We start from the raw sequence: 26,941 nt of genomic DNA on the forward strand, positions 1-26,941 counted from the left end.
CGCTGCGTGTCTGCCCCTTCCCCACACCCGTGTGGCGTGAGCAGCCCTCGGCTGGGGCCATTGTCTGGCAGGTGTCAGCGAGCAGCCATTCCGGCTGCACTGCTAATGACGTCACTAGAAGCGCATGTATCGGCCATGATGATTTCCTCCTCTATCCGGAGCTAATCTATTGTTCTCTGTTAGCAGCCAGATGTGTGGCTGACCGTAGTGTTCTCCTATGGGATTGTCTCCTGATCACTGACTATCCAGAGGCAGCTTGTACCCGACAGTGCAGGAGGACGGCTGACACCATTATGTACGGATGAGGGTCCATAGGAGGAGTAACCTTTGTTGTGGTGGTGGTTGGTCTCTCCTCCCACCCCCATACATTATAATATTGATGGCAGCATTGAGCAATGCAATTCTACAGCCTCATTTGTATAGCAAGTGAATGTCACTCTTAGTTATTATTCTGTTCTCTTTACAATAGGTTTTGCAGTTTACAAAATATAGAATTCTTTTGCAGAACTGAAAATATATATTATCAGTCCTAAAAAAATATTGCCGGCTCTTGTGTTAATAGGAACCTTGTTAGAATCTCATTACTAAACTGCGCACATTGATTAGATGCCTAGAAAAAGCAGGTGAAACCCGAACTAACCGCCGGGCTACACGGCCACCGCCGCCGGGCTACAAGGCCACCGCCGCCGGGCTACACGGCCACCCCAGGGTGGTTTTCTGCTGCCATATGGGAATGTGCAAACCTTATATACGAGGGAGGTTATTCCTCAACATGACTGTGACCAAGGCCAAAGTAATTAGAAATGAGTAGATATTTCTTATGGGAGATTGTTCCACAATATGTACAAAATTATGCCCCCGGATCGAAGCGGTTACCGATGCTCCTCGCGCGCTCCGGTCTGAAGAGTGCATTGCGGTCTCGCGAGATGATGACGTATTCGATCAATCCTAATTATGAGCCGTTCCAAGCCTTCTTCATACTTCATCCCATCATTCTTGTACAGTTTGATCTTAGTTTCATCTGTCCAAAGAAAGCGTTTCCAGAACTGAGCTGTATTTTCACCTTCTGCTGTATTTGCTCTAATGAAGTCTTCTCTTGATACTGAAACACCTACTTCCTGGTGCTTGGGTTGTTGTGAAGAGGTTTTCTTTAATACACCATGGAAAGGATTCTGAAATCATACACCACTGTTGTTTGTCTATGGACGTCCAGGCCTTTTTGAGTTCACAAGCTCATCAGTGCGCTTTCTTTTTTTTTTTTTTTGCAGAATGTACCAAACTGTTGATTTGGTCACGCATAACTAGAGGTGAGTGAATTTGATAGGGACAGGGCTTATTCGGCAAGCTATAGCGCTTACCAAATAAGCTGCAGAGGGAACCCGGCTTCCTGGATTTCTCCGGCTGATCAGCTGTTCGATGCCGCAACTGCATACGTCACGGCTGTGTGACAGTCACAATACATGCATGGACAGCCTGTTTGTTGGGCTCTCCATGCATGTGTCGTGCCTCATGCAGCCGAGACACATGCAGCTGTGGAGCTGATGTCCCATCCTGGCAAAATGTAAAAGATATGCCGTATTTTTCGGACTATAAGGGGCATCGGACCAAAGACACACCCCAAATTTTCAGAAGGAAAATAATTAATGTGTCAAATGGGGGTCCGTCTTACAGTCCGAATTCAGCTTACTTGGGGGGAGGGGAATCGGCAGCTATCTAAATATGGGGATGCAAAAATGCAAAAACTAGTTTTGTAATAGTGTTTTTTAGGCCTCTTTCACACTAGGGTCGTGCACTGCACGTCGCTATGCGTCGTTTGGTTGAAAAAACGCATCCTGCAAAAGTGCTTGCAAGATGCGTTTTTTCACCATTGATTAGCATTAGCGTCGCATTGCGACGCTTTGCCACACGTCGCAACCGTCGTGAGACGGTTGCGCCATGTTGTGGCGGACCGCCGGCTGCAAAAAACGTTACATGTAACGTTTTTTGCAGCCAGAACTCCGCCCCCACCATGCCATCTGACCTGTGTTGCGGCGGTGACTGTCTTTTTAGGCGTGCATAGCAGCGCAGTCCTCCACAGTTTTTAGCACTTCTGAAAAGTACACGGCTGCACAGAGGCCAGACAGGTTAGAGTAAGTCACACTAGGCGTAGGACAATACGGTCCGTTTTTTACGGCCGTAATACGCAGTAATTGTCCCAAAACACTGTTCTGTGTTCAATGCGAGGATGCGATTTTTATGCACAAATTTATCCGTATGGCATCCGTACGGCGGTTTTTTTTTTGTTTTTTTTTGCGCAGGCTTGCAAAATGGACATACCATGGATCCATCGGCTCAAATATTCTTAAAAACATATATACAGTGTATGTGTGTGTATGTATATGTGTATATATATATATATGTGTGTGTGTACACATCTACCTATTCTATTCTGTCAGTGCGATTTTACTGTACACCGCGGTGAATTGCCGGCTTTTCTTTAGAACATCGGTGCTTATGTCTCGCAAGTCACACGCATGGTCCGTGTGTAATCCGTAATTTTCTCGCCCCCATAGACTTTCATTGGCATATTTTTGCGCAATACGCTGACAAACGCAGCATGCTGCGATTTTCTACGGCCGTAACATACCGTATATTACGGATGCGTAATATACGGCAGATAGGAGCTGGGCCATAGAGAATCATGGTGCCGTGTGCAATGAGTATTTTCTGGACGTATTTTCTGCGCTCATACGTCCGTAAAACTCGCTAGTGTGACGCCGGCCTAACTCTGATGCCTCATTATACTAAGTGCCCCCCCTCAGGGGTTGCATCTGAATCACGTCATTCTGAGATTTATATGTAAACTCCGATGTAAGTGCTCAGTGTAGAGTGTATATCATTGTAAATACACATCTGTACTTTGTATCTCCCCCACCTCATTGTAGATTGTAAGCTCTCACGAGCAGGGTCGTCTTATTTTGCTTTAATTATTGCATTATTAACATTGTTACTTATGACTGTTGTGTTTGAAACTGTTAGGCCGGGGTCACACATGCGTGTATTACGGACGTAAGAGCGCAGAAACTACGTCCGTAAAACTCGCATTACATACGGCACAATGATTCTCAATGGGTCTAGTCCTATCAGGCGTATATTACGGATCCGTAATATACGGCGTTGTACGGGCGTAGAAAATCGCAGCATGCTGCGTTTGTCAGCGTATTGCGCAAAAAAATCGCCAATGAAAGTCTATGGGGGCGAGAAAAATACGGATTCCACACGGACCAGCAGTGTGACTTGCGAGAAATACGCAGCGGTGTTAGTGAAAAGTCGGTAATTCAATTGCCGGCTTTTCATTTCTCCTGCACAAACCCGACAGGATATGAGACATGGTTTACATATAGTAAACCATCTCATATCCCCATTTTCCTATCGCCATGACAGCACCCTTACGAGAGAGGGGATCCGCCCACCATCTGGACAGGAACCTACAGGATTTAAAGGGGCGGTCCCCCTCACCACTCCAGTTTGGGTTCCTGTCCGGATGGCGGGAGCCTGCAGGAAGATTCTCTTACCCGGGTCCACCATGCCTCTGAGCGGTTTCCCTGAGAACAGCAGAATCTGACTCTGGAAGCAGCGTTGGGGGTGTTCTTTTTCAGACCCCTCCTCGTCTGGTCGTGGGTACGCGTTCCCAGGGGCCGGGCACGCCGCCCTGGGTCGCGTGAATACTGCAGCGCTGTCTGTAAGCGCGCGGCGCCGGCTCAGCGTCCTTCATACAGAGGACCCGGAAGTGGATGGTAAGACTTCCGGGGTATGCTGGGGGAGGAGGCGCGGCTGCCTGTATTAAGCAGCGGTGTCTGCAGAAGAATGTGCGGCATTGTGTCTTCGGTTGCGGATACAGAGCACCTTCAGGTGGAGGTGCCTGACCAGCGTAAGAAGGACAGCAGCCGCTCCAGGAGCAGCAGCAGCGTGGTACGGGGGCAGGAGCAGGCAGGTGCCTCAACGTCACGTATGGATTCCCCTCCTCAGAGACCGGTACTATACAGTCAGCCTTGGTGAGTGTTTTAAAAAAAACCAAGTAGCTGATATAGCTTGTCTGTCCTTGTGCTTTGTTTTAGGCCAAAAAATCGGCTAAATCCAAGCACAAGCAATGTGCCTTATGTGCGGTTCCCCTGCCTGATAGTTATCAGAAAAGGCTCTGCCAAACTTGTATTTGTCAGACCTTGGAAGAGGAGGCTCCCCTTCGTGCATCAGACCTCAGGGCTGTTATAAGGGAGGAGATTAGCAGTTCCCTGAAAAGCAGTCAGCATGAGAGATCCAGGGAGGTATCGCCAGGATCGAGCCCGTCTATGCAAGAGGGTGAATGCTCACGTTCCTCATCACCATCCTCTTCGGATGAAGAGGGGAGACCCTGCTTTTCTGTGGATGGAATGGACGCACTAGTTAAAGCGGTTCGTACCACCATGGGGGTCGTAGAGAACAAGGAGCCAAGGTCAACCCAAGATCTAATGTTTGCAGGGTTGTGCCAAAGGAGCCGTAAATCGTTTCCGGGAGAGGATACGGTGAAAGATCTTGTTAAGCGAGAGTGGGAGAAGCAGGATAAGGGTTTCCTGCCATCATCAGCTAAGAGAAGGTACCCCTTTGATGACAAAGTCCTGGCGGAATGGGTTAAAATTCCTAAAGTGGATGCGGCGGTAGCTTCCACGTCTAAATCAACCACCTTACCGCTAGAGGATGTAGGCCTTCTAAAAGACCCTGCGGATAGAAAAGCGGACATGTTCCTTAAAAAAGTGTGGGAAGCATCGTCGGGGGCTTTCAAACCGGCAGTTGCCGGCACTTGCACTGCCAGATCAGTTATGGTCTGGGTAGCCCAGCTGGAGGAGCAGCTAAAAACTAAGGTGCCTCGTGACAAGCTACTGGATTCACTATCCCAGATTCGGGAAGGTGTAGCATACTTGGCGGACGCCTCGGTGGACTCCCTAAAACTTGCAGCCAGATCAGCAGGACTCTCAAACGCTGCCCGGCGAGCCTTATGGCTTAAAACCTGGAAGGGGGACGCGCAGGCTAGAGCTAAATTATGTACTATTCCGTGTAGGGGTGAGTACTTGTTTGGGCCAGTGCTAGATGACATCCTAGCTAAGGCTGATGATAGGAAGAAAGGTTTTCCTAAAGTGTTCAATCCTACCTTTAGGAATACCTTCAAGAGACGTTTCCCATACCGGAGACCTTACCCAGCCCGGAATTGGGAGCCGGCGGAGCCGAAGAAGAGAAGTTCAGACTTCAACACCTCATCTTCTTCAAGACGTAGGCGAAATTACCGATAAATCGGACCTTCCAGTAGGGGGCAGATTAAAGCATTTTTATGCTCAATGGAGCAGAGTAACTTCCAGTAATTGGATCCTAGGTATAGTTAGGTCGGGATTAAAGCTAGAGTTCCGGGAAAGACCTTCAGATTATTTTATATTGACTGCCCCTGGTTCCTTAAACCAACAGAAGGCCCTGGAAAAAGAGATTCAAATGTTGAGACAAAAGGAAGTTATTGTAGAGGTTCCAAAAGATCAGGAGGGAGAAGGGTTCTATTCCCCCTTATTCTTAATCCCCAAACCTGATGGTTCCTTTCGAACCATCATAAATTTACGAAAACTGAACAAATTTTTACAATACCATGCCTTTAAAATGGAATCAATTAAATCGGCAACTAAACTTCTTTTTCCCAGGTGTTATATGACAGTCCTGGATTTAAAAGATGCATACTACCATCTGCCCATTCACAAAGATCACCAACGGTGCCTCAGAATGGCGGTGCGCCTAAACAATCAGGTCAGGCACTTTCAGTTTACGGCAATGCCATTTGGATTATCTATGGCACCAAGGGTGTTTACTAAGGTCATTGCGGAAGTAATGGCCTATGTCAGAGAGCAAGATACTTTAGTTATACCCTACTTGGATGACTTCCTAGTAGTGGGTGTCGAGACCACACTCAGTCGGAGCAGCCTTTGGAAGTGGGGAATCACCAGAAATAATACACAAGACACGTCTCGTATAGTATATCACTGGGATAAGCCTCTGAAGCACGCCTCCCTTCAAGGTGCTATCCCCTCTTTATATAGTTGTACAGGTAGTTTCAGTGGTTATACAAGTTTTGCTTGTTTAAACAAAGAGAGAAAAGAGAAGACAAAAAAAACAGTTTCGGCTATGTGATAGTTTCACAACAAACAAAACAGTACAGTTTCGCCTAAGTGGCAGTTTCACAAACAAAAAATAGGATTTCACACTATAGCTAAAATGTCCTTGAATGGACAGGTCAATATTGATCACAAATTCTTTTTGGTTCATTGAGGTAACCATTTTTGTTCCGCTCTTCACATGGGTAATTCATTTGTCCAGTGTAAAGATCGCCTAAACTGTATAATATCTTCTCTACAGGACCTAGGTTGGTTGGTCAACCTAGAGAAGTCAAAACTAAGGCCATCGACTATTCAAACCTTCTTGGGTATTCTGCTAAATTCAGAGAAACAGCTGTGTTTTCTTCCCGAAGAAAAGAAGCAGAAGGTCATACACAAAGTCAGCACGGTGATAAAAAGACCAAATCTGACCTTGAGAGATGCAATGTCCCTGTTGGGATCGTTAACAGCGTGTATACCGGCTGTTCAGTGGGCTCAATTCCACACTCTGGTACTACAAGCCCAGGTCCTGGATACAGAGAAGAGCCTTCAAGGTCGGTTAAGCGGAAATCTCAGGCTATCTACCACCACTCTAAACAGTCTAAAATGGTGGCTAAACATAGAACATTTGTCAAACGGGGTTTGTTGGGAAATAGTACCAGACAACACGATCACTACCGACGCCAGTCCAATAGGATGGGGAGCTCACACAGGAGATGTTTGGACTCAAGGGCAATGGTCTCCCTTAGAAGCCCAAGAGTCCTCCAATTGGAAGGAGCTCACGGCAGTAAAAAATACCCTGCTCAGATGGCTACCGTTGCTTCAGGACTCCCATGTAAGAGTCCAGTCGGACAACACGACAGTTGTGGCATACCTCAATCATCAGGGAGGGACAAGGTCGAAGTCTCTGATGATCAGCACCACAGACATTTTCAATATGGCCGAGACTCATTTTCGCTCTTTCAGCGGTTCACATACAAGGAGAACACAACATACAGGCAGACTACCTCAGCCGTCATTCTCTACGTCAGGGAGAGTGGGTTCTAAATCGGCTAGTTTTCAAACAGATAGTGGGTCTGTGGGGATCACCAGTCATAGATCTGTTTGCTACGAGGGAAAACAGACAGACCAGGAAGTTTGCATCCCTTCGGGTAGCGGACAACCCTTCCGTAGTGGACTCCCTTCAGATTCATTGGGGGTTCCCTCTAGCCTATGCATTTCCCCCACTATGTCTGATTCCGCTAGTTCTCAGGAAGATCAGGAAGGAGAGGGCGAGGGTAATACTGATTGCCCCCTTCTGGCCCAGAAGGGCATGGTTCTCCTTACTCAGGGCAATGTCAGTGACCGACCCCTGGGTGTTGCCCGTAATTCCAGATCTTCTTTCTCAGGGTCCATTCCGTTATCCCAATGTGGAATCTCTGCATCTCACGGCGTGGAATTTGAGAGGGAATTATTGAAAAGGAGGGGATTTTCTGATGCTTTAATATCCACCCTTTTAAGTAGCCGAAAGGAAATTACTACTAAAATTTACTGTAAGGTCTGGAAAAAATTTCTTGCCTTTCACCAACAGCCCTTTACGGATAAAATTCCAATTCCGGCTATTCTGGAGTTTTTACAGAAAGGCCGTGAGTTGGGTTTGGCGGTAAATACCCTTAGGGTCCAGGTATCTGCTCTGGGGGCATTGTATAACAGCAATGTAGCAGGAAATAGATGGGTATCTAGGTTTATGAAAGCTATGGATCGGAGTAACCCCGTTCATATTGTTAGATTACCACCATGGGATCTAAATTTGGTTTTAGACGCTTTAACAGAACCCCCCTTTGAACCGTTAGATTCTGTCTCCATAAAAAATTTAATTTTAAAGACGGCCCTGCTAGTAGCTTTGACTTCTGCTAGAAGAGTGAGTGATATGCAAGCGTTGTCAGTAGACCCTCCTTATCTAATGATCTTCCAGGATAGGCTAGTCTTGAAACCTGACCCAGCATACCTACCGAAGGTAGCCTCTAAATTCCATAGGAGTCAGGAAATATATTTGCCTTCTTTTTGTGATAACCCAGTTTCAGCAGAAGAACAAAAATGTCATATGTTAGACGTTAGAAGAACTGTATTAGAGTACCTACACAAAACAGAACCCTGGAGGCAGAGTAGGGCTCTGTTTGTCTCCTTTCAGAATCCAAGGAAGGGGACGAGTGTTACTAAAGGTTCTATTGCCAGATGGATCAGAGATGCAATATGTCTTGCCTATACTGCCAAAGGTCAAACTCCTCCAGAAGGCATCAAGGCCCACTCCACTAGAGCCATGGCCTCATCCTGGGCGGAGAAAACGGACGTCTCCATAGACGTGATATTTAAGGCGGCAACGTGGTCATCTCCTTCCACCTTTTATAATCATTACCGTCTTGATCTATCATGTAAGGCCAATTTAGACTTTGGCCGTTCAGTACTCAGTGCTGTGGTCCCTCCCAGGTGATTAGTCTTTGAAAGTCTCTCGTAAGGGTGCTGTCGTGGCGATAGGAAAACCGGTTTTTACTTACCGGTAATAGGATTTTACAGAGTCCACGACAGTACCCGCACATTCCCCCCCGTAGTTAAATCACTGGTTTCTGCACTCTTTGGGTAGTGTGCCATTAGTTATCACTCTTTTAGAGGTGATGGTATTTAGTAATGTTTAAGTATATATGATTATGTACTAACTCAATGGGCGGTGTCCCTTATACTCTGAAACACAAACTGGAGTGGTGAGGGGGACCGCCCCTTTAAATCCTGTAGGTTCCTGTCCAGATGGTGGGCGGATCCCCTCTCTCGTAAGGGTGCTGTCGTGGACTCTGTAAAATCCTATTACCGGTAAGTAAAAACCGTTTTTTTTTTTCCATATTCCACACTACTAATGTTAGTAGTGTGTATGTGCAAAACTTCAGCGCTGTAGCTGCTAAAATAAAGGGTTAAATGGCGGAAAAAATTGGCGTGGGCTCCCACGCTATTTTCTCCGCCAGAATGGAAAAGCCAGTGACTGAGGGCAGATATTAATAGCCAGGAGAGGGTCCATGGCTATTGGCCCCCCCGTGGCTAAAAACATCTGCCCCCAGCCACCCCAGAAAAGGCACATCTGGAAGATGCGCCTGTTCTGGCACTTGGCCACTCTCTTCCCACTCCCGTGTAGCGGTGGGATATGGGGTAATGAAGGGTTAATGCCACCTTGCTATTGTAAGGTGACATTAAGCCAGATTAATAATGGAGAAGCGTCAATTATGACACCTATCCATTATTAATCCAATTGTTTGAAAGGGTTAAAAAACACACACACACATGATTTAAAAGTATTTTAATTAAATAAACACAGCGGTTGTTTTAATAATTTATTGCTCTCAATCCATTTGCAGGCCCTCGCTTGGCAAAATAATAAACGCACAAGATACATACCCTCAGCTGAACCGTCACGTCCCACGAGGTAATCCATCTGAAGGGGTTAACTAATATTACAGGCACGAGCTGCGATAAACCACTCGCTCGTGCCTGTAATCCCCGGGTGCTGAAAGGAAAGCAGGATCTGTACTTACATTGAGTCTCGGTGATGCGCCCCTGCTGGATGTTCTCATGAACTGCAGCCTGGGAACTTTTTCCCACGCTCCAGGACATATGAGGACATCCACCAGGGGGCGCATCACTGCGACTGAAGGAAATGTAGGTCAATGACCTACATTTCCTTCATTCGCTGGGGAATTACAAGCACGAGCACACAGCTGCATTAGCAGGGCTCCTGCCTGTAAAATATTTTAACCCCTTCAGATGGATTACCTCGTGGGACGTGACGGTTCAGCTGAGGGTATGTATCTTGTGCGTTTATTATTTTGCCAAGCGAGGGCCTGCAAATGGATTGAGAGAGCAATAAATTATTAAAACAACCGCTGTTTATTTCATTAAAATACTTTTAAATCATGTGTGTGTGTGTTTTTTAACCCTTTCAAACAATTGGGTTAATAATGGATAGGTGTCATAATTGACGCTTCTCCATTATTAATCTGGCTTAATGTCACCTTACAATAGCAAGGTGGCATTAACCCTTCATTACCCCATATCCCACCGCTACAGGGAGTGGGAAGAGAGTGGCCAAGTGCCAGAATAGGCGCATCTTCCAGATGTGCCTTTTCTGGGGTGGCTGGGGGCAGATGTTTTTAGCCACGGGGGGGCCAATAACCATGGACCCTCTCCTGGCTATTAATATCTGCCCTCAGTCACTGGCTTTACCATTCTGGTGGAGAAAATTGCGCGGGAGCCCACGCCAATTTTTTCCGCCATTTAACCCTTTATTTTAGCAGCTACAGCGCTGAAATTTTGCACATACACACTACTAACATTAGTAGTGTGGAATATGCAAAAAAAATGGGGATATGAGATGGTTTACTATATGTAAACCATGTCTCATATCCTGTCGGGTTTGTGCAGGAGAAATGAAAAGCCGGCAATTGAATTACCGGCTGTTCACAGATATATATATATTCTGTATTTAGATTTCATTCAGCGCGATATATGTGTCTCAATGATATATATATATATATATATATATATATATTATGTGTTTTCCCGAACATTTGAGCACATAAATCCATTAGATGTCGGTTTTGCAAGCCTGCGCGAAAATCTCGCAGTACGGATGCCATACGGATTACATACGGAGGATGCCATGCGCAAAATACGCTGACACACCCTGACTACAGATCAATATTTTGGGAACATTTCTCCGTATTACGGCCGTAGTACGGACGTATAATACGTGGTGTATTGTCTTACGCCAAGTGTGACCCCAGCCTTAAACTGTTAGCGCCAACATATTCCACAGCGCTTATGTAAATAAAGATTATTAATAATAATAATATTATTATTAGTCTGAAATGCTGTAATTGCTGCAAAGGGAGCATTCTCTGACGAAGGCAAAGTTTGGAGGAGAAAATTATTTTTTCCAAATAAAAATCTTTTTTTTGAACCTTGTCAATGTCTGGACTAGATTTTCAACTGATTTGGCAACTCATTTGATTAATAAAAGTATGAGTTTTCATGGAAAACACAATTGTCTGGGTGACCCTAAACTTTTGAACAGTAGTGTGTGTGTGTGTGTAAATTTGTATGTATACACACACACACACACACACACACACACACACACACACACACACACACACACACACACACACACACACACACACACACACTTATTTTCTTTGGTTGGGGAGCCTTGTCACTTTTCCAGAGCTTCACGTTTTATCACTTGCACCCGGGTTTCCATCTAAGTCTACAAAGTACTGTATGTGTTTGAAATAGAACCATTCATTGAAATGAGGCAGATGGAGACACTTAAGACTCTGTGTGGCCTCTGTTCCAGGGGTATACATATTTGAGGTGTGCCGAAAGGGTAGTAATCTGTGCTTTTTGGACATTTCTAAACAGATGGTACACCACTGATAAGGCTGGATGAAATCTAAAGTGACTATCTGCCTCATTATATTGACTAATTCTGTCTAAATCATAGTTTTCAGAGATTAAGATGTATAACCACAGTGTGAGTGATTAAATGTAGAGCATATTATAAATGTGAGCAGAGACTTAATCCTCATTCAGACGTGTGCTGGGGGATTCGCTGGTTTCTGAGCAGGGATCAGTGGGTATGTATGGGTTATGCATACTCCTGGAACGAGCCTGGCTAGTGGAAGCGACCATGCTCCATAGACTTGTATTGAGGAGGCTGCACCCCTTCTAATGACGCTGTGCCTACTAGCCGGGTTCTGGTCAGGATTATGCATAACGCACACATCACCTCCGCTCTCTGTTCAGAATCCAGCGAATCCCTGCAGCGCACAGTGCGTGCACTGAGGGAGGGATTCATAAGTCTGCGGTCAGAGTGACTGACTGCTGACTTATCATTTTGGACCGGACAACCCCATTAAAACTGTTCACGTGGCTGTATTTTTATGGACTGAGTCTTTTGCACCAAATTCCAGAGAAAAGTACAATTTTGAACTGAGTCAAGGATCGAACTTGGCGAGTCAAGTCTTTGGGTCAGAGAAAAAAAAATTACATACAATAACAAACACCGATGAAACGCTTGTAAAAACTGAAACACTGTTTTAAAGGGAATCTGTCACCGCCCCCCCGGATGTATATGACCTACTAATATGGGCATACAGGTAATAGAAATGCTACACTAGTCCTACTTGTATGCCTCATATTACTAGTCTTGATGCTGAGATGTTATTCTTTCTTAATGATTTCTTCCAGGCTCCAGGACGTGCGGTGCTGTAAGAAATCCTTGCTTCCTGTTTTTCATTGTAATACTTACACCCTCCCATCAGGGTCAGTTAGGCTAGGTTCCCATTGCGTTAATGGGTGAGCGCTAACGGACAGCGTTGCACGGCGAAATTAACGCCGTGCACCGCGTCCGTTAGCGCTCCCATTGCCGGCAATGTTTAAGCGCATTGCTAGCGATGTGCCGTTCTTTTGTAGCGCGCCTCGGACGCTGCTTGCAGCGTCCGCGGCGCGCCCGAGGTCCATTCCCCGCTCTCGCAGATCGGGGATCTGCACTAGCGGGGACGTTTAACGCGACCCCTTAAAAGACATTGCGTTAGCGCAATCCGCTAGCGCTTAGCGCTAAACTGATTGCCCTAACGCAATGGGAACCTAGCCTTAGGGCCCTGGAATCCTGCTCCCTGCATTCCCTCAGAAAAACATACCTCCTCCTCCTCCCTTCTGTGGGCAGTGCACTCGGGGATCTTCTGCGCGGGGAGTCACTGTGACCTTCGGTGTGCGCGCCGATAATATGCCCTCCCCACTTCCTCCCTACACAGTCATTGCTAGGAACCATGTGCGATTCTCTTTAACTCTGCTGTTCTGTTCGTATTGACTATGCAGTTGTACTGTCTGGGTCAATATGACCTATTAAAGTCTGATTTTGAAATGTGGCTATTATTCTAAGTGTATTATTTGAATACCAGTTGAATTATTTAACTGTATGTGAACATGGTTGGTCAAAAACAAATGAAAATCAAAACTTCAGTTTGCATTATTTTCTTTAGAAAACAAAAATAGCTCACGTGCTTTACATAAATATTTACTACGACTAGAACATGTAATATTTTGTTATCACACAAAGATGGAAAAATGCTGCATCTTTGCCTTTTGTTTAGGCTTTTTCCGGTGCTGGTGGAGGCCGTGGGTTCGCCTTGTTGAGCTGCTGGATATGGTTAACTATGGCTGCTGCTCCTTCTCTTCGGGGTTTTACTTTTCTTCCTAGAATAGATGGCATAGCAAGTGACTTTCCTAATTCCTCCAGAAAGTCTTTGTTTATGCTCTTTTTTGGCGTTTGAATCTGGGTTTATTTCATGCCATAAAACAAATGCGTTGTAGGCCGATACATCAACAATGTTATAAATATAAACTGATTATTTTGCGTTTGCTTGTGTATGTAGCTATTAGCTGATCTCGTGTAGCAACTGCCCCTTTTGGCATTATAATCTAATATCATTTGTGGCATTTTTTTCATCTCGACTACTTACTGCATTGTCATGGTGCATTGTGCTCATCAGAATCATGACCTGTTTATTTTTGGGAATGTAAGAAACCACTGTCGTATCTAAAACATTGAACTATCAACATCGTTTACCAAAGATGTATTGCAGCAGTTCAGGCTTGCTTTTTCTTTCACTGCCCAGCATTGTAAGGTTTCTTTTTGACAACAGCTGCCCCAGTTGGAGCGATGTAAAAAAAGCTGTCACATTTTGTTCTCTTCGGCTACTTTCACACATCAGGTTTTTGCCATCAGACACAATCCGGCGAAATTTTCCCGGATCCGTTTTTTCTCAGAGTTGTATTAGCGCCGGATTGCACCTGATGGCCTAACGTTTCATCCGTTTTTTTGCCGGATCCGTCAAAAATTAGCTTTCCGGCGGCCGGAGAAAACATCCAGAGGAACTTTTTTTTTCTGTCCGGATGAAAACCGCACAGCGACTGATCCGGCGAAAAACGTATGAAACGTGAGGTGAAATGATCAAATCCGGCAACCGTATCTAGTTTTTTACACAAATCATGCATTTTCCAGTCTGGAATCCTGGAATCTCTCCCTCTCTCCCTCCCTCTCTCTCTCCTCCAAGAAAAGGAAATCCAAACTCTATCTCCGGTTTAAAAAAAAAAAATAAAACACAAAAACGGATCCAGCAAAAAAAAAAAAAAACGGAGCCGTCTCATCAGTTTTTCGCATCGGATCCGTTTTTTTTTTTTTTTTTTTTTACGTTCAACGGATCTTTCACACATCCGTCGTCTGGCGGCCGTCACAATCCGTCGTCGCGACCTAGCGACGGATCAGTCAGAAATAGTGTTAAACGGATGCAACAGATCCAGTGTTTCGACGGATCCGCTAGGCTGTTCCGTCTCAAAACTGGATCCGTTGCATCCATCTCTAGGTCATTCCATATCAAGTGATCCAAAAATGTATATTTTTTTTACCTGATGTCTTTAGATTTTTTTTTATTTTTTGTTTTTATGAAGTACAACTTTAGTTAATTACAAATTAAAAGTTTATAATTTATTTTTTTCTTCATCAGTTAATTTTTTACAGACTTCTAAAGTTGTGAAAGAGCCAATTTTGGCATGATATGGCTTTACATTTTTTAGCATATCTTGAGCTAGAATTAAGATACAAAGATAGGAGAGGCATCATTTTTCTCAGAACGGTAACGGGTTTCATTTGATATGTCACAAGACTATGTTTCTTTACATTTTGTTTTTGAGAAATCAAATTCATAGTTTTGATGCGAATTGTGAAAAAAAGTATGTTTTAAAATGGTGAAAAAATGCATGTGCGTTATTTGTGTTCTTATTTATATTTGTACAGGGATTCAACTTGGGAACTATCAAATTTGTATTTTTTTTTTCTTAAGACTTGAATAATCTGATTTTATGTTTGTGTGAGTGTATTCCTTTTTTCTTTTCAAATTACAACGTATTGAACTCAACATTTATATGTAACAATAAGGCCGGCATCACACTAACGAGTTTTACGGACGTATGAGCGCAGAAAATACGTCCATAAAATACGCATTGCACACCCCTATGGGAGGTGGAGCCGCATATTCATCACTGTAATGAGCGGCACCACGTGACCGCTCATACAGGACCAGCTGCGGCGCTGAGAGGAAGCATCGAGGGAGCTGGGTGAGTATTTTAATGCCAGCGGGCGGGCACACGGGGTGGGAGGCGGCAGGTGACAAGGATCTTTATTTTAAACACAAAAATAACAAAAAATTGATTTTTCATTCCTTCTCTCCAGGGAACACTGCTGGAGAGAAGGAATGAATGGCGGCTTCAGCACCACACTCTGGGGGGACAGCGCTTACTGTAGCGCTGTCTCCTGCACAGTCCGTGTGGTACTCAGTCGGCACACGGGCGGCACACAGACAGCATCCGTGTGTGGTACGTTTACACGGACCCATTGACTTTAATGGGTCTGTGTGATCCGTGCGCTTCCACGAACACTGACATGTCTCCGTGTTTTTCAAACGGACATGCGGTCCGTGAAAACACGCTGACATGTGCAGAGACACATTTATTTTAATGTGTCTACGTGAGTCAGTGTCTCCGGTACGTGAGAAAACTGTCACCACACGTTCCGGAGCCACTGACGTGTGAAACAGGCCTTAGTGATTTATTCAAATAATCTACTGTCAAATCAGGATTTATAAAATCCTCTGTGTTGGAAGTTACAGGTTCTTCAAAATTTTCTGCCTTTCTCTTTTGCAAGTTGCTTTCTACAACTGTTAGAAATTTTCATGCCTGCATTGATTGATGGATTTATATTAAACATCCAATCTTGTACCGGCCTAAGATTTTTTTCTTGTTGTGTCCAGTTTTTTCAAAAGGATTGCAACAGCATTTATTACAAAATGCTGTTCTTTGAGAAGTAACAGCCATTGCTGTGTAAGAGAAATACAGTTAATATTATGTAAGGAAGATGGGTAATAAAAATAAACATTTACAAGTATACTTGAGATATAACTGTTACTATAAAGTGAGTATTAGGGTTAATGCTCACACAGCTTTTTCTGTCTGCGGATAAACGCTGCAGTTTTTAGCACATTTTTCTACCGAGTTTTCACTATATCTGCATTAGCCTTTTTAATCGCTAGTGAAAACGATGACAGCTTTTTATATAAATAGTGATAAATGTGTTTATTGCAGATCAAAAAGTAGTGCAAGCAGTGATTTACTCACTCTGTGTTTCAAAAAACACTGCATGTGTTTAACCCCATTGAAATCAAAGTGGGGGCATTTTTCTGAACAATGATCACTCAGAATAGCGCTGTGTGTGTTTTAGCCCTTAAAGGGAACCTGTCACCCCCCCAGGCGTTTGAAACTAAAAGAGCCACCTTGTGCAGCAGTAATGCGGTATTCTGACAAGGTGGCTCTTTTAGTTATTGGTGCTGTAACTGCAGAAATAATCCGTTTTGTAATTTGTCCTAAATACCTTTCTTCAGTCCTGGAGGCAGGCCTTTTCCCCCCCTGCTGCAGACGCCACACAGCCGTCACTCAAATCTTCTTGGCGCCGCTACCTCAGCGCTGTTTTGAAATGAGCCGGCGCCTGCGCTCTTTTCTCCTGCCATGGGCAGGCGCAGTGAGCGCTGCCCGTTCTGTCCTCATATGCAGTCTAGCTGACTGCGCCTGTGCGGCCGCCCTGCCTGTGAATCCCAGCCCCGCAGTGAGAATAAGAGAATAAATCAGAAGACACTGCGGGGCGAGGATTCACAGCAGGGTGGATTTGATTTAAAGGGCCACTGTCACCCCCCTCCAGCCGTTATAAACTAAAAGAGCCACCTTGTGCAGCAGTAATGCTGCATTCTAACAAGGTGGCTCTTTTAGTTTTAGGTTCAAGCATACCCCAAATAAAATGTTTTTATACTTAGCCACAATTCCTGTCTCTAGCCAGGTCCTCACTCCCCAGCTTGGCCAGCTCCTCTGCCGTCACTCACATCTTCCTGCGCTTTCGGCGCCGCTCCCTCAGCGCTGTTATCGTTTCAAATCCGGCGCCTGCGCTGTGTACTGGTGTCCTGCGCAGACGCAGTAAGCTCTGGCCGTCTGATGTAATGGCAGAGAACAAAAGACATCCACAGAACACCAGGATGGATCTGCTGCACAGCAAATAGCTGTAGGACCTGCGATGACGTCACTGCCATGTGATTGCCCTAATCTTGTCAGAATGCAGCATTATTGCTGCACAAGGTGGCTCTTTTAGTTTCAAACGCCTGGGGGGGGGGGTGACAGGTTCCCTTTTAATAAGAAAAGCATTAAACTATTAATATACTAGATGGTAGCCCGATTCTAACGCATCGGGTATTCTAGAGTATGTATATAGTTTATTTATGAAGATTTTAGAATAATACATTGAATACACAGGATTCGGCCGGACTGCGCCTGTCGCTGATTGTTCACGGCCGGCCATGTAGTATATAGCACAGCCCACTGAGTATATAGCACAGCCCACGGAGTATATAGCACAGCTCACGGAGTATATAGCAGGGCTGTGGAGTCAGTTAGTTTTGGTCGGAGTCGGTAGAAATGTACAGACTCCGACTCCAGCTTTAAAAAAAAAAAATGTATTAATATTTCATAATTGGACTTTCATATGAATATTATAAATGTTACTCAAATATATATGTTCTATCAAACTATGAACAACAGTGATAAGCAGTTCTGCTGGAGATACATTTCTTAAGGCTGAGTCACACATAACGATATCGTTAACGATATCGTTGCAACGTCACGCTTTTTGGTGACGTAGCAACGATCCCGCTAACGATCTCGTTATGTGTGACAGCGACCAACGATCAGGCCCCTGCTGGGAGATCGTTGGTCGATGGGAATGATCAGGACCATTTTTTGGTCGCTGATCACCCGCTGTCACCCGCTGGATCGGCGTGTGTGACGCCGATCCAGCGATGTGTTCACTTGTAACCAGGGTAAATATCGGGTTACTAAGGGCAGGGCCGCGCTTAGTAACCCGATATTTACCCTGGTTACCATTGTAAAAGTTTAAAAAAAAAAAAAAACAGTACATACTCACATTCTGATGTCTGTCTCGTCCCCCGACGTCCACAGAGTTAAAACTGCTTTCGGGCAGGAGCGCTGGTAATGCACGCGCTGCTGCCGAGAGCTTCCCTGCGCTGACACATTCAGTGCAGGGAAGCTCTCGGCCGGAGCGCGTGCATTACCTGCTCTCCTGCCGAAAGCAGTTTTAACCCTGTGGACGTCGGGGGACGAGAGTAGTAAAGCTCCTCCTCTAGACTAGATGTTTACTAGGTGTGCCTCTTCCAAGCATCTCACAGCTGCTACTCAGAGGAAGACTGTAAGAAGTATTATCCTTTCAACAAACTTTGCATCAGTTAACTGTGAGTATATGAGGAATAACAGTATTACTGACCACTATATCAGTTGTATGACCTGGCAATAGTTTTGTACAATTGTTTTTAGGAAAAACAATTGTCATTTGGATTGTGAATGCAGAATTAAATATCTGAGAATGTCAAAGAAGCATCACATTAAATCAGCTGTATTTGAACATTTCACCATCACTCAAGATAGAAAACATTATGTCTGTCTGTGTATGACAAATGATCCAGAAGAAAACAAATGCTGTGAAGCCAAGATCAGTGCATATTCAGGCAAAGATAAAAATGCTCCTACCAGAGCTTCTAATCTAAAGAGACATTTACAGCGCTTTCATCCAGAAGTACTGAAAGCAGTGGATGAGAAAGATTGCATCCAAACCAATGAACCAGTGCCCAGCTCTTCCAGCCAAACAAAGGAGCAGAGAACTTTGCAGCCATCAGTTGCAAGATATTTTGTCAGTGACAAAGTTACTGTGACAATGACAGTAGATACATTTAAAAAACAGATCATAGAGCTTGTTGTAATGGATAGTGTGCCTATTTCATTATTTTCACAACCAGCTTTTATGTGTCTGAATGGGGAAATGGCCCGCAAGCTTGGTGTTTCTCTGTAGAGAGAGAGTATTAGAAAATTAGTAATCGAAGAAGCTTTTAAACAAAAGGAAGAACTTAAAAGAAACTCTCAAGGGACGCCTTCTGTTTCTTAAGGCTACGTTCACATTTGCGTTGTTGGGCGTTGCGTCGGCAACGCAAAACGCATGCAAAACGCAGCGTTTTGTGACGCATGCGTTCATTTTTTTAGCGCAAAAAAATGCAACATGCTGCGTCCTCTGCTCTCTGACGCTTGCGCCAAAAAAACGCATGCGTCACAAATCGCAACACAACGCATGTCCATGCGCCCCCCATGTTAAATATAGGGGCGCATGACGCATGCGTCGCCGCGGCTGCGCCCGACGCAACGCAAATGTGAACGTAGCCTAAAATGGATGCCTGCACACGTCAGAGTGAACTATTTTGCCATCAATGTCCGATTTGTTTGTGACAAAAATGAAATAGTTACCAAGACGTTGGCAGTAAAAGACACCAAAGATCATCACACTAGGGTTGAGCGACTTTTATTTTTATAGGATCGGGTCGGGTTTCACGAAACCCGACTTTCTCAAAAGTCGGGTCGAGTGAAATCGGCCGATCCTATAAAAAAGTCGGGGTCGGCCGAAACACGAAACCCAATGCAGTGCAATAGGATACTATGGTTCCCAGGGTCTGAAGGAGAGGAAACTCTCCTTCAGGCCCTGGGATCCATATTAATGTGTAAAATAAAGAATCAAAATAAAAAATATTGATATACTCACCTCTCCGACGCAGCCCGATGTAACCGGCAGCTTCCGTTGCTCAGAATGAGCGCTTGAAAGACCTTAGATGACGTCGTGGCCTGTGATTGGTCGCGTGAGCGGTCATGTGACTGCTCACCGACCAATCACAATCCGCGACGTCAGCCGCGACGTCATCGCAGGTCCTAAACTCCTCAATGAGCGCTTGAAAGACCTTAGATGACGTCGCAGCCTGTGATTGGTCACGTGAGCGGTCACGTGACCGCTCACCGACCAATCACAAGCCGCGACGTCACCGCAGGTCATTCACGCGCTCATTCTTAGGAAGGAAGGCTGCCGGTTAGTACCAGGGCGCGTCCGAGGGTGAGTATATCAATATTTTTTATTTTGATTCTTTATTTTACACTTAAATATGGATTCCGATACCGATTCCCGATATCGCAAACATATCGAACTCGGTATCGGAATTCCGATACCAGATTCAGAAGATCGCCGACCTCATGGCCGACCCCACACAGGGGTCGGGTTTCATGAAACCCGACTTTGCCAAAAGTCGGCGACTTCTGAAAATGGCTGACCCGTTTCGCTCAACCCTACATCACACCAGTGAGTTTCTCCAGGTCTTGGTGGAAAAGGTTCTGCAAGACTATGAACTTAAAAAAGAGCAAGTTCTTTCTGTCGTAACTGACAATGCTTCAATTATGATAAGTACTATTAAGCTAATGAATGAGAGTAATGATGGTGACCAGCAGCTAGAAGAACATTCTGGGTCCACAGACACAGAAATGTTTGAAATAGAGGAACACAGTATTGTAACTAAGGAGCAAACTGTTGCAAAAGTTGCTTCAGATGAACCGCAACATGAGTTTAGATGATCTTGTTGAAACTGTCAATACGTTCTTTCATCACATGCGCTGTGTTGTGCATACGCTACAGCTGGCTGTAAGAGACAGTCTTGCAAGAAGGACATGCTGCTGCACTGATTGGCAAGGTGAGAAAATTGGCTACTGTTGCCAGAACCCCTAAAGTTAACTCAATTTTGAAGAGACGTGCTGGAAAAGGGGCAATTATTGATCAAGCCACACGATGGGGCAGTACTTACTTAGGCTGGAGTCACACTCAGCGTAAGACAATACGGTCCGTTTTTTACGGCCGTAATACGGAGAAATGTTCCCAAAATAGTGATCCGTAGGCAGGGTGTGTCAGCGTATTTAGCGCATGGCATCCTCCGTATGTAATCCGTATGGCATCCGTACGGCGATATTTTCTCGCAGGCTTGCAAAACACATAAATCCATTAATGTCGGCTCAAATGTTCGGTAAAACATATACAGTATGTGTGTGTGTATATATATATATATATATATATATATATATATATATATATATATATATATATATATATATATATATATATATATATATATGTATGTATATATATATATATATATATATCTCATTGAGACACATATATATATATTCTGTATTTAGATTTAATTAAGCGCGTTATTTGTGACAAGCTGGTAATTCAATTGCCGGCTTTTCATTTCTCCTTCCCAAACCCGACAGGATATGAGACATGGTTTACATACATAACTGGATGAACTCATATGAACTCGAGCGTGGGAACTTTTCCAAGGCTGCAGTTCATGAGAACATCCACCAGAGGGCGCCTCACCGCAACTCAATGTAAGTACAGATCACCCTGATTTCCTTTCAGCACCCGAGGTTTTTACAACCACGAGCGAGTGCTTTAGCGCAGCTCCTGGCTGTAAAATGATTTAACCCCTTCAGATGGATTTACTTCGTGGGACCTGACAGTTCATCCGAAGGTATGTATAATGTGGGTTTATTATTTTGTCAAGCGAGGGTGTTCCGGATGGATTGAGAGAGCAATAAAATACTAAAACAACCTGTTTGTTTATTTCATTAAAATACTTTTTAATAACGTGTGTGTGTGTGTGTGTGTGTGTGTGTTTTTTTTAACCCTTTCAGACAATTGGATTAATAATGGATAGGTGACATAATTGACGCCTCTCCATTATTAATCTGGCTTAATGTCACCTTACAATAGCAAGGTGGCATTAACCCTTCATTACCCCATATCCCACCGCTACACGGGAGTGGGAAGAGAGTGGCCAAGTGCCAGAATAGGCGCATCTTCCAGATGTGCCTTTTCTGGGGTGGCTGGGGGCAGATGTTTGTAGCCACGGGGGGGCCAATAACCATGGACCCTCTCCTGGCTATTAATATCTGCCCTCAGTCACTGGCTTTACCACTCTGGCGGAGAAAATTGCGCGGGAGCCCACGCCAATTTTTTCCGCCATTTAACCCTTTATTTTAGCAGCTACAGCGCCCAAATTTTGCACATACACACTACTAACAGTAGTGTGGAATATGCAAAAAAAAAAGGGGATATGAGATGGTTTACTGTATGTAATCATGTCTCATACCATGTCTGGTTTGGGAAGGAGAAATGAAAAGCCGGCAATTGAATTACCGGCTTGTCACTAACACCGCTGCGTATTTCTCGCAAGTCACGCTGCTGGTCCGTGTGTAATCCGTATTTTTCTCGCCACCATAGACTTTCATTGGCGTATTATTTGCGCAATACGCTGACAAACGCAGCATGCTGCGATTTACTACGGCTGTAGAAAGCCGTATAATACTGAACCGTAATATACGGCTGATAGGACCAGACCCATTGAGAATAATTGTGCCTTTTGTTTGGCGAGTTTTACGGACGTATTTTCTGCGCTCTTACGTCCGTAAAACTAGCTAGTGTGACTCCAGCCTTAATGATTCAGCGCTTGGTTGAACTGAAAACCTTTCTTGTAGACATGGCTAGCCCTCAACTGACGCTAAATGAAAGTCAGTGGAATCAGTGACTGAGCTGGAAAAATTGCTAGAGCACCCATTTACAGTGACTAAAAAATTACAAGCAGAGGACTTAACTCCAGGTATTTTCTTAAAGGAGTGGAAGAACCTGATGTTTCGCCTGTCCCAAAGATGAGGCTTAATTGCAAATGGCATTGCTACATCAATGAAACGGAGAGAGGAGCTACTATTACAAAATAACATTCTTTTGGCAGCTGTTTATGTAGACCCAATGCATCGGATTCTTCTAGATGATCAACAGCTAACTAAAGGAAAAGAAGCTCTGTTTGGAATAGCAGTAAGGATGAAAGGGTTGCAGAACAGTCAGGAGGAACAAGAAGAATTTGGTCGTCCTGCCACATCTTCACCCTCATCAACTGATGAAGAATTTAATTTCGAAAAATATTTGGATCACAAGGACCGTGCAAAGCGTTCCCGCACAGAAGAGTCATCCCCATCAAAGAACACAGCCAGTACATTTCAGCAGAATTTTTCATGTGCACTAAAAGAAATTGAGAAATTTGACCGTTCATCAAAAATAACAGTGCAACAAGCGATTCCTCTGTATCCTGACATTGTCAGAGATGTTGCCCGAGTGGTTACTGCTTTGCCACCAACTCAAGTTAGTGTAGAGAGGTTGTTCTCTGCTCTCAAAATAATTAGATCAGATTTGAGGGCATCCATGAAGGAGGATCTGACAGAGGCAATACTTTTTTCTGAGGACAAATTTATAGATTTCTTCTTATTAACTGCATAAGTGTTTATTGCATATTTACTTACAAGAGTTTAGAAAAGTTTATAAAAGTTATTTGCTATATTCTAATTGTATTCTAATAAATATTGTTTTTGCTCTAAGTGGTCTGATTACTTATATGATGGTGAGAAACTGAATAAGCACAATGTTAATATTTTACAACAGTAAATTTATTGTTACGAATTGGCCATTTATGAAGGAGTTGGAGCCGGAGTCGGAACCTGATAAAATCCAGGAGTCGGAGTTGCAACTGTGGCTTACCGACTCCACAGCCCTGGTATATAGCACAGCCCACGGGGTGTATAACAGCCCACATAGCATATAACACAGCCACGTAGTATATAACAGCCCACGCACGCAGTGTATAGCACAGGCCACGCAGTGTATAGCACAGGCCACGCAGTGTATAGCACAGGCCACGCAGTGTATAGCACAGGCCACGCAGTGTATAGCAATGTGGGCATCATGTCCCTGTTAAAAAAAAAAAAAAAAAAAAAGAATTAAAATAAAAGTTATATACTCACCTTCCGTTGGCCCCGGATCCAGGCGAAGCGGTTACCGAAGCTCCTCGCACGCTTTGGTCCCAAGAGTGCATTGCGGTCTCGCGAGATGATGACGTAGCTGTCTCGTGAGACCGCAATACATGGAGCGGTCACCGGAGCGTCGCGAGGACCGGGATAGGCCGGTTCTGGATCCGAGGGGCCGACGGACGGTGAGTATATAACGATTTTTTTTTTTTTTTTTTTTTTTTTATTATTAGCTCCTTTCCTGACCCCTCTGGCACTGCCGCCCAGAACCTAAAGGTGTTTTAGAGGTGGCAGCATCAGAGGGGTGTGGTAAAGGGAACGCTAACTCGTCGCCAACAGCTACAAGTGATGAAGTCTGCGATGATGCTCCAGCGCTGGTGGATGGGGCCGAGGGACCAGAAGTGAGGGAAGGGTCAGACGAAGGGTCAGAGAGGTGGGGTCTATCGACGTGGCCCACACGCGGACTCCTGTGGGATCGCTCCAGAGGGGTCCAAGGCAGCAGCAGTTCCTAGTGCTGCAGATGGTGCTGTGAACGGAAAAAACAAAAATTAATATATTGGTATTACATAGCCCTGGCTGAAACTAAAAAGTAAGGTTAGATAGGTAAACATTGTGACTTCATAAATAAGCTGTGGAATACCTAACCATCGCCGACTGGAGGAACGACAGGGCCCTGCCGTACTTGTATTGGCTCCTGTGTCGTCCTGATCCACTCGGGGCCTGCATCTCCTTGTTGAACTCCCTCTTGAAGTGATCTGAGTGACCGCCACCGCTTCATTACCCTTTCACCCGTAAAGTGAAAAAAAAAAAAAATTGGGTTACAACACATTCTGTCCTGCAACCGAAATTACTGAAATGTGAATACTTACGCCCTTGAGTCTGCTGCCGAGGTTCGAGGTCCTCCCAATTGTCCACAATGGTGAAGCATGCTTGCTCCCAGAGCCGACGGGTGATGAACTGATCAGCATGGCTGCGGTCAGCCATGTTCCACAGCGGCTCCCGCTCACATACCTCTTCGATGAGGCGGTCCACATCGATGCCACCCTCCTCACCATCCGAGTCGGGAGCACGCTGTGAAGACTGTAATAACTTTTTTTTTTAACTGAAATACACATCTAATAAATAAAAAAAAAAAAAAAGTAAAATAAATAAATTGTACTTACTGGAGGCTGACCGCTGCGGCGATCATTACACTGACCGTGGGAGCTGCTGGGAGGACCTTGACTGCGTTGGCCAGAAAGTGCAGCAGCCTAGAAAGAAGTAAATTAATTATGTTGAATGTAGGCATATGTTTTGTGTGTACTGTGATGTATGATGATCTGTTTTTTATGTGTTGGGTTCACTGTGATGTCTGTAGGAACTGTTTCTGCACAACTTACACTCTGCGTGGCCGCTCCAGGCATTTCTCCACCCACCCGGTCTCCTTCTAGGAGGCCCTCTGCTGCTTCAGCTTAATGTGAAAACCTACCGTATATACTCGAGTATAAGCCGAGAATTTCGGCCCATTTTTTTAGGCTGAAATTGCCCCTCTCGGCTTATACTCGAGTCATTCCCAGGGGTCGGCAGGGGAGGGGGAGCGGCAGCTGTCTAATAATACTCACCTGCTCCTGGCGCGGTCCCTCGTTCTCCAGGCGCTGACAGCTTCTTCCTGTATTGAGCGGTCACATGGTACCTCTCATTACAGTAATGAATATGGACCCCACTCCACTCCCATGGGGTGGAGCTGCATATTCATTACTGTATTGAGCTGTACCATGTGACCGCTCAATACAGGAAGAAGCTGCCGGCGCCTGGAGAACCAGGGATGTCCAGGGACCGTGCCGGGAGCAGGTGAGTATGGCGGGGGCAGTGCGCTATATTCACCTGTTCCTCATTCCACCGTCGGCACCGCTGTGTCTTCTGCGTCCTCTGCAGTGACGCTCAGGTCTGAGGGTGCGATGATGGGATTAGTCGCCCTGAGCATCAGTGCGGAGGATGGGGAAGACACAGCGACGCTCGACGGTGGAACGGAGGACAGGTGAGTACAGCAAGTGTCGGGGGCCTGAGCGACGAGAGGTGAGTATGTGATTTTTATTTATTTAGTTTTTATCGCAGCAAACAGCATACGGGGGAAATATCTCTATGGAGCATCTTATGGGGCCATAATCAGCATTTGTGCAGCATTGTATAGGGCATATTTTAATATGGAGCATCTTATGGGGCCATTATTAACCTTTGTGCAGCATTACATGGGGCGTATTGTGTATGGAGCATCTTATGGGCCCATCATGAACTGTATGCAGCATTATATAGGGCTCCTGATTCAATATGGATATTCAAAAACGCTTAACCTACTGATGTCTCAATTAATTTTACTTTTGTTGGTATCTATTTTTATTTTTGACATTTACCGGTAGCTGCTGCATTTTCCACCCTAGGCTTATACTCAAGTCATTAAATTTTCCCAGGTTTTTTTTGTGGCAAAATTGGTCTCGGCTTATACTCGAGTATATAGGGTAATTAATGCATATAGTGTTAACCCAAAATTTTAACAAGACCAAAAAGAAAATTTTTTTTTTTTAAATTACCTCAATACGCCTATGCTGTGAAGGAGGTCTCCCAGAAGAAATGTATTTTTTTTTTTTTTTAATCAGCAAGTATAAAGACACTTGTTAGCTGCTATACAAATTATATGCCAAGCTGTGTGTTCTTTAATACTTACATCAAGAGTTCCGAGTTCTGTCCCGGTTGGTCCCTTCTTTTGCCTGGTATGGCCTGGTACCAGGGTGGATAAAAATCAATGTTTTTTAAAAAAAAAAAAAAAAAAAATCGGATTTTTTTGATTTAAATCGGATTTTTTTGATTTAAATCGGATTTTTTTCAATAAACTGCTTTTTGAGGAAAAT

The 26,941-nt window shown here is 44.6% G+C and overlaps 2 protein-coding genes and 2 long non-coding RNA genes across 4 annotated transcripts in view; 2 read left to right on the forward strand and 2 right to left on the reverse strand.

The window, feature by feature from the left end:
• SMARCAD1 (SNF2 related chromatin remodeling ATPase with DExD box 1) overlaps nucleotides 1-26,941 on the forward strand; it is a 166,328-nt gene that overhangs the window by 356 nt on the left and 139,031 nt on the right. The gene's annotated exons all lie outside the window — the stretch shown is intronic.
• On the forward strand, nucleotides 3,847-12,437 carry LOC143799323 (uncharacterized). The gene is made up of 5 exons (XM_077281148.1): nucleotides 3,847-4,014; nucleotides 4,098-5,076; nucleotides 5,171-5,940; nucleotides 6,406-6,552; nucleotides 12,414-12,437. The coding sequence occupies exons 1-5, from the start codon at nucleotides 3,847-3,849 to the stop codon at nucleotides 12,435-12,437; spliced, it is 2,088 nt and encodes a 695-aa protein (XP_077137263.1).
• Nucleotides 13,232-26,817, reverse strand: LOC143787990 (uncharacterized). The gene is made up of 3 exons (XR_013218522.1): nucleotides 26,758-26,817; nucleotides 25,220-25,306; nucleotides 13,232-13,421 (listed from the first exon to the last, which is right to left on the reverse strand). It is a non-coding gene; the product is annotated as an uncharacterized LOC143787990 (long non-coding RNA).
• LOC143774993 (uncharacterized) lies at nucleotides 23,296-25,149 on the reverse strand. The gene is made up of 3 exons (XR_013215576.1): nucleotides 24,926-25,149; nucleotides 24,697-24,838; nucleotides 23,296-24,582 (listed from the first exon to the last, which is right to left on the reverse strand). It is a non-coding gene; the product is annotated as an uncharacterized LOC143774993 (long non-coding RNA).

Source organism: Ranitomeya variabilis, chromosome 1 (genome assembly GCF_051348905.1).
Source record: "Ranitomeya variabilis isolate aRanVar5 chromosome 1, aRanVar5.hap1, whole genome shotgun sequence".
Taxonomy (NCBI): Eukaryota; Metazoa; Chordata; class Amphibia; order Anura; family Dendrobatidae; genus Ranitomeya; species Ranitomeya variabilis.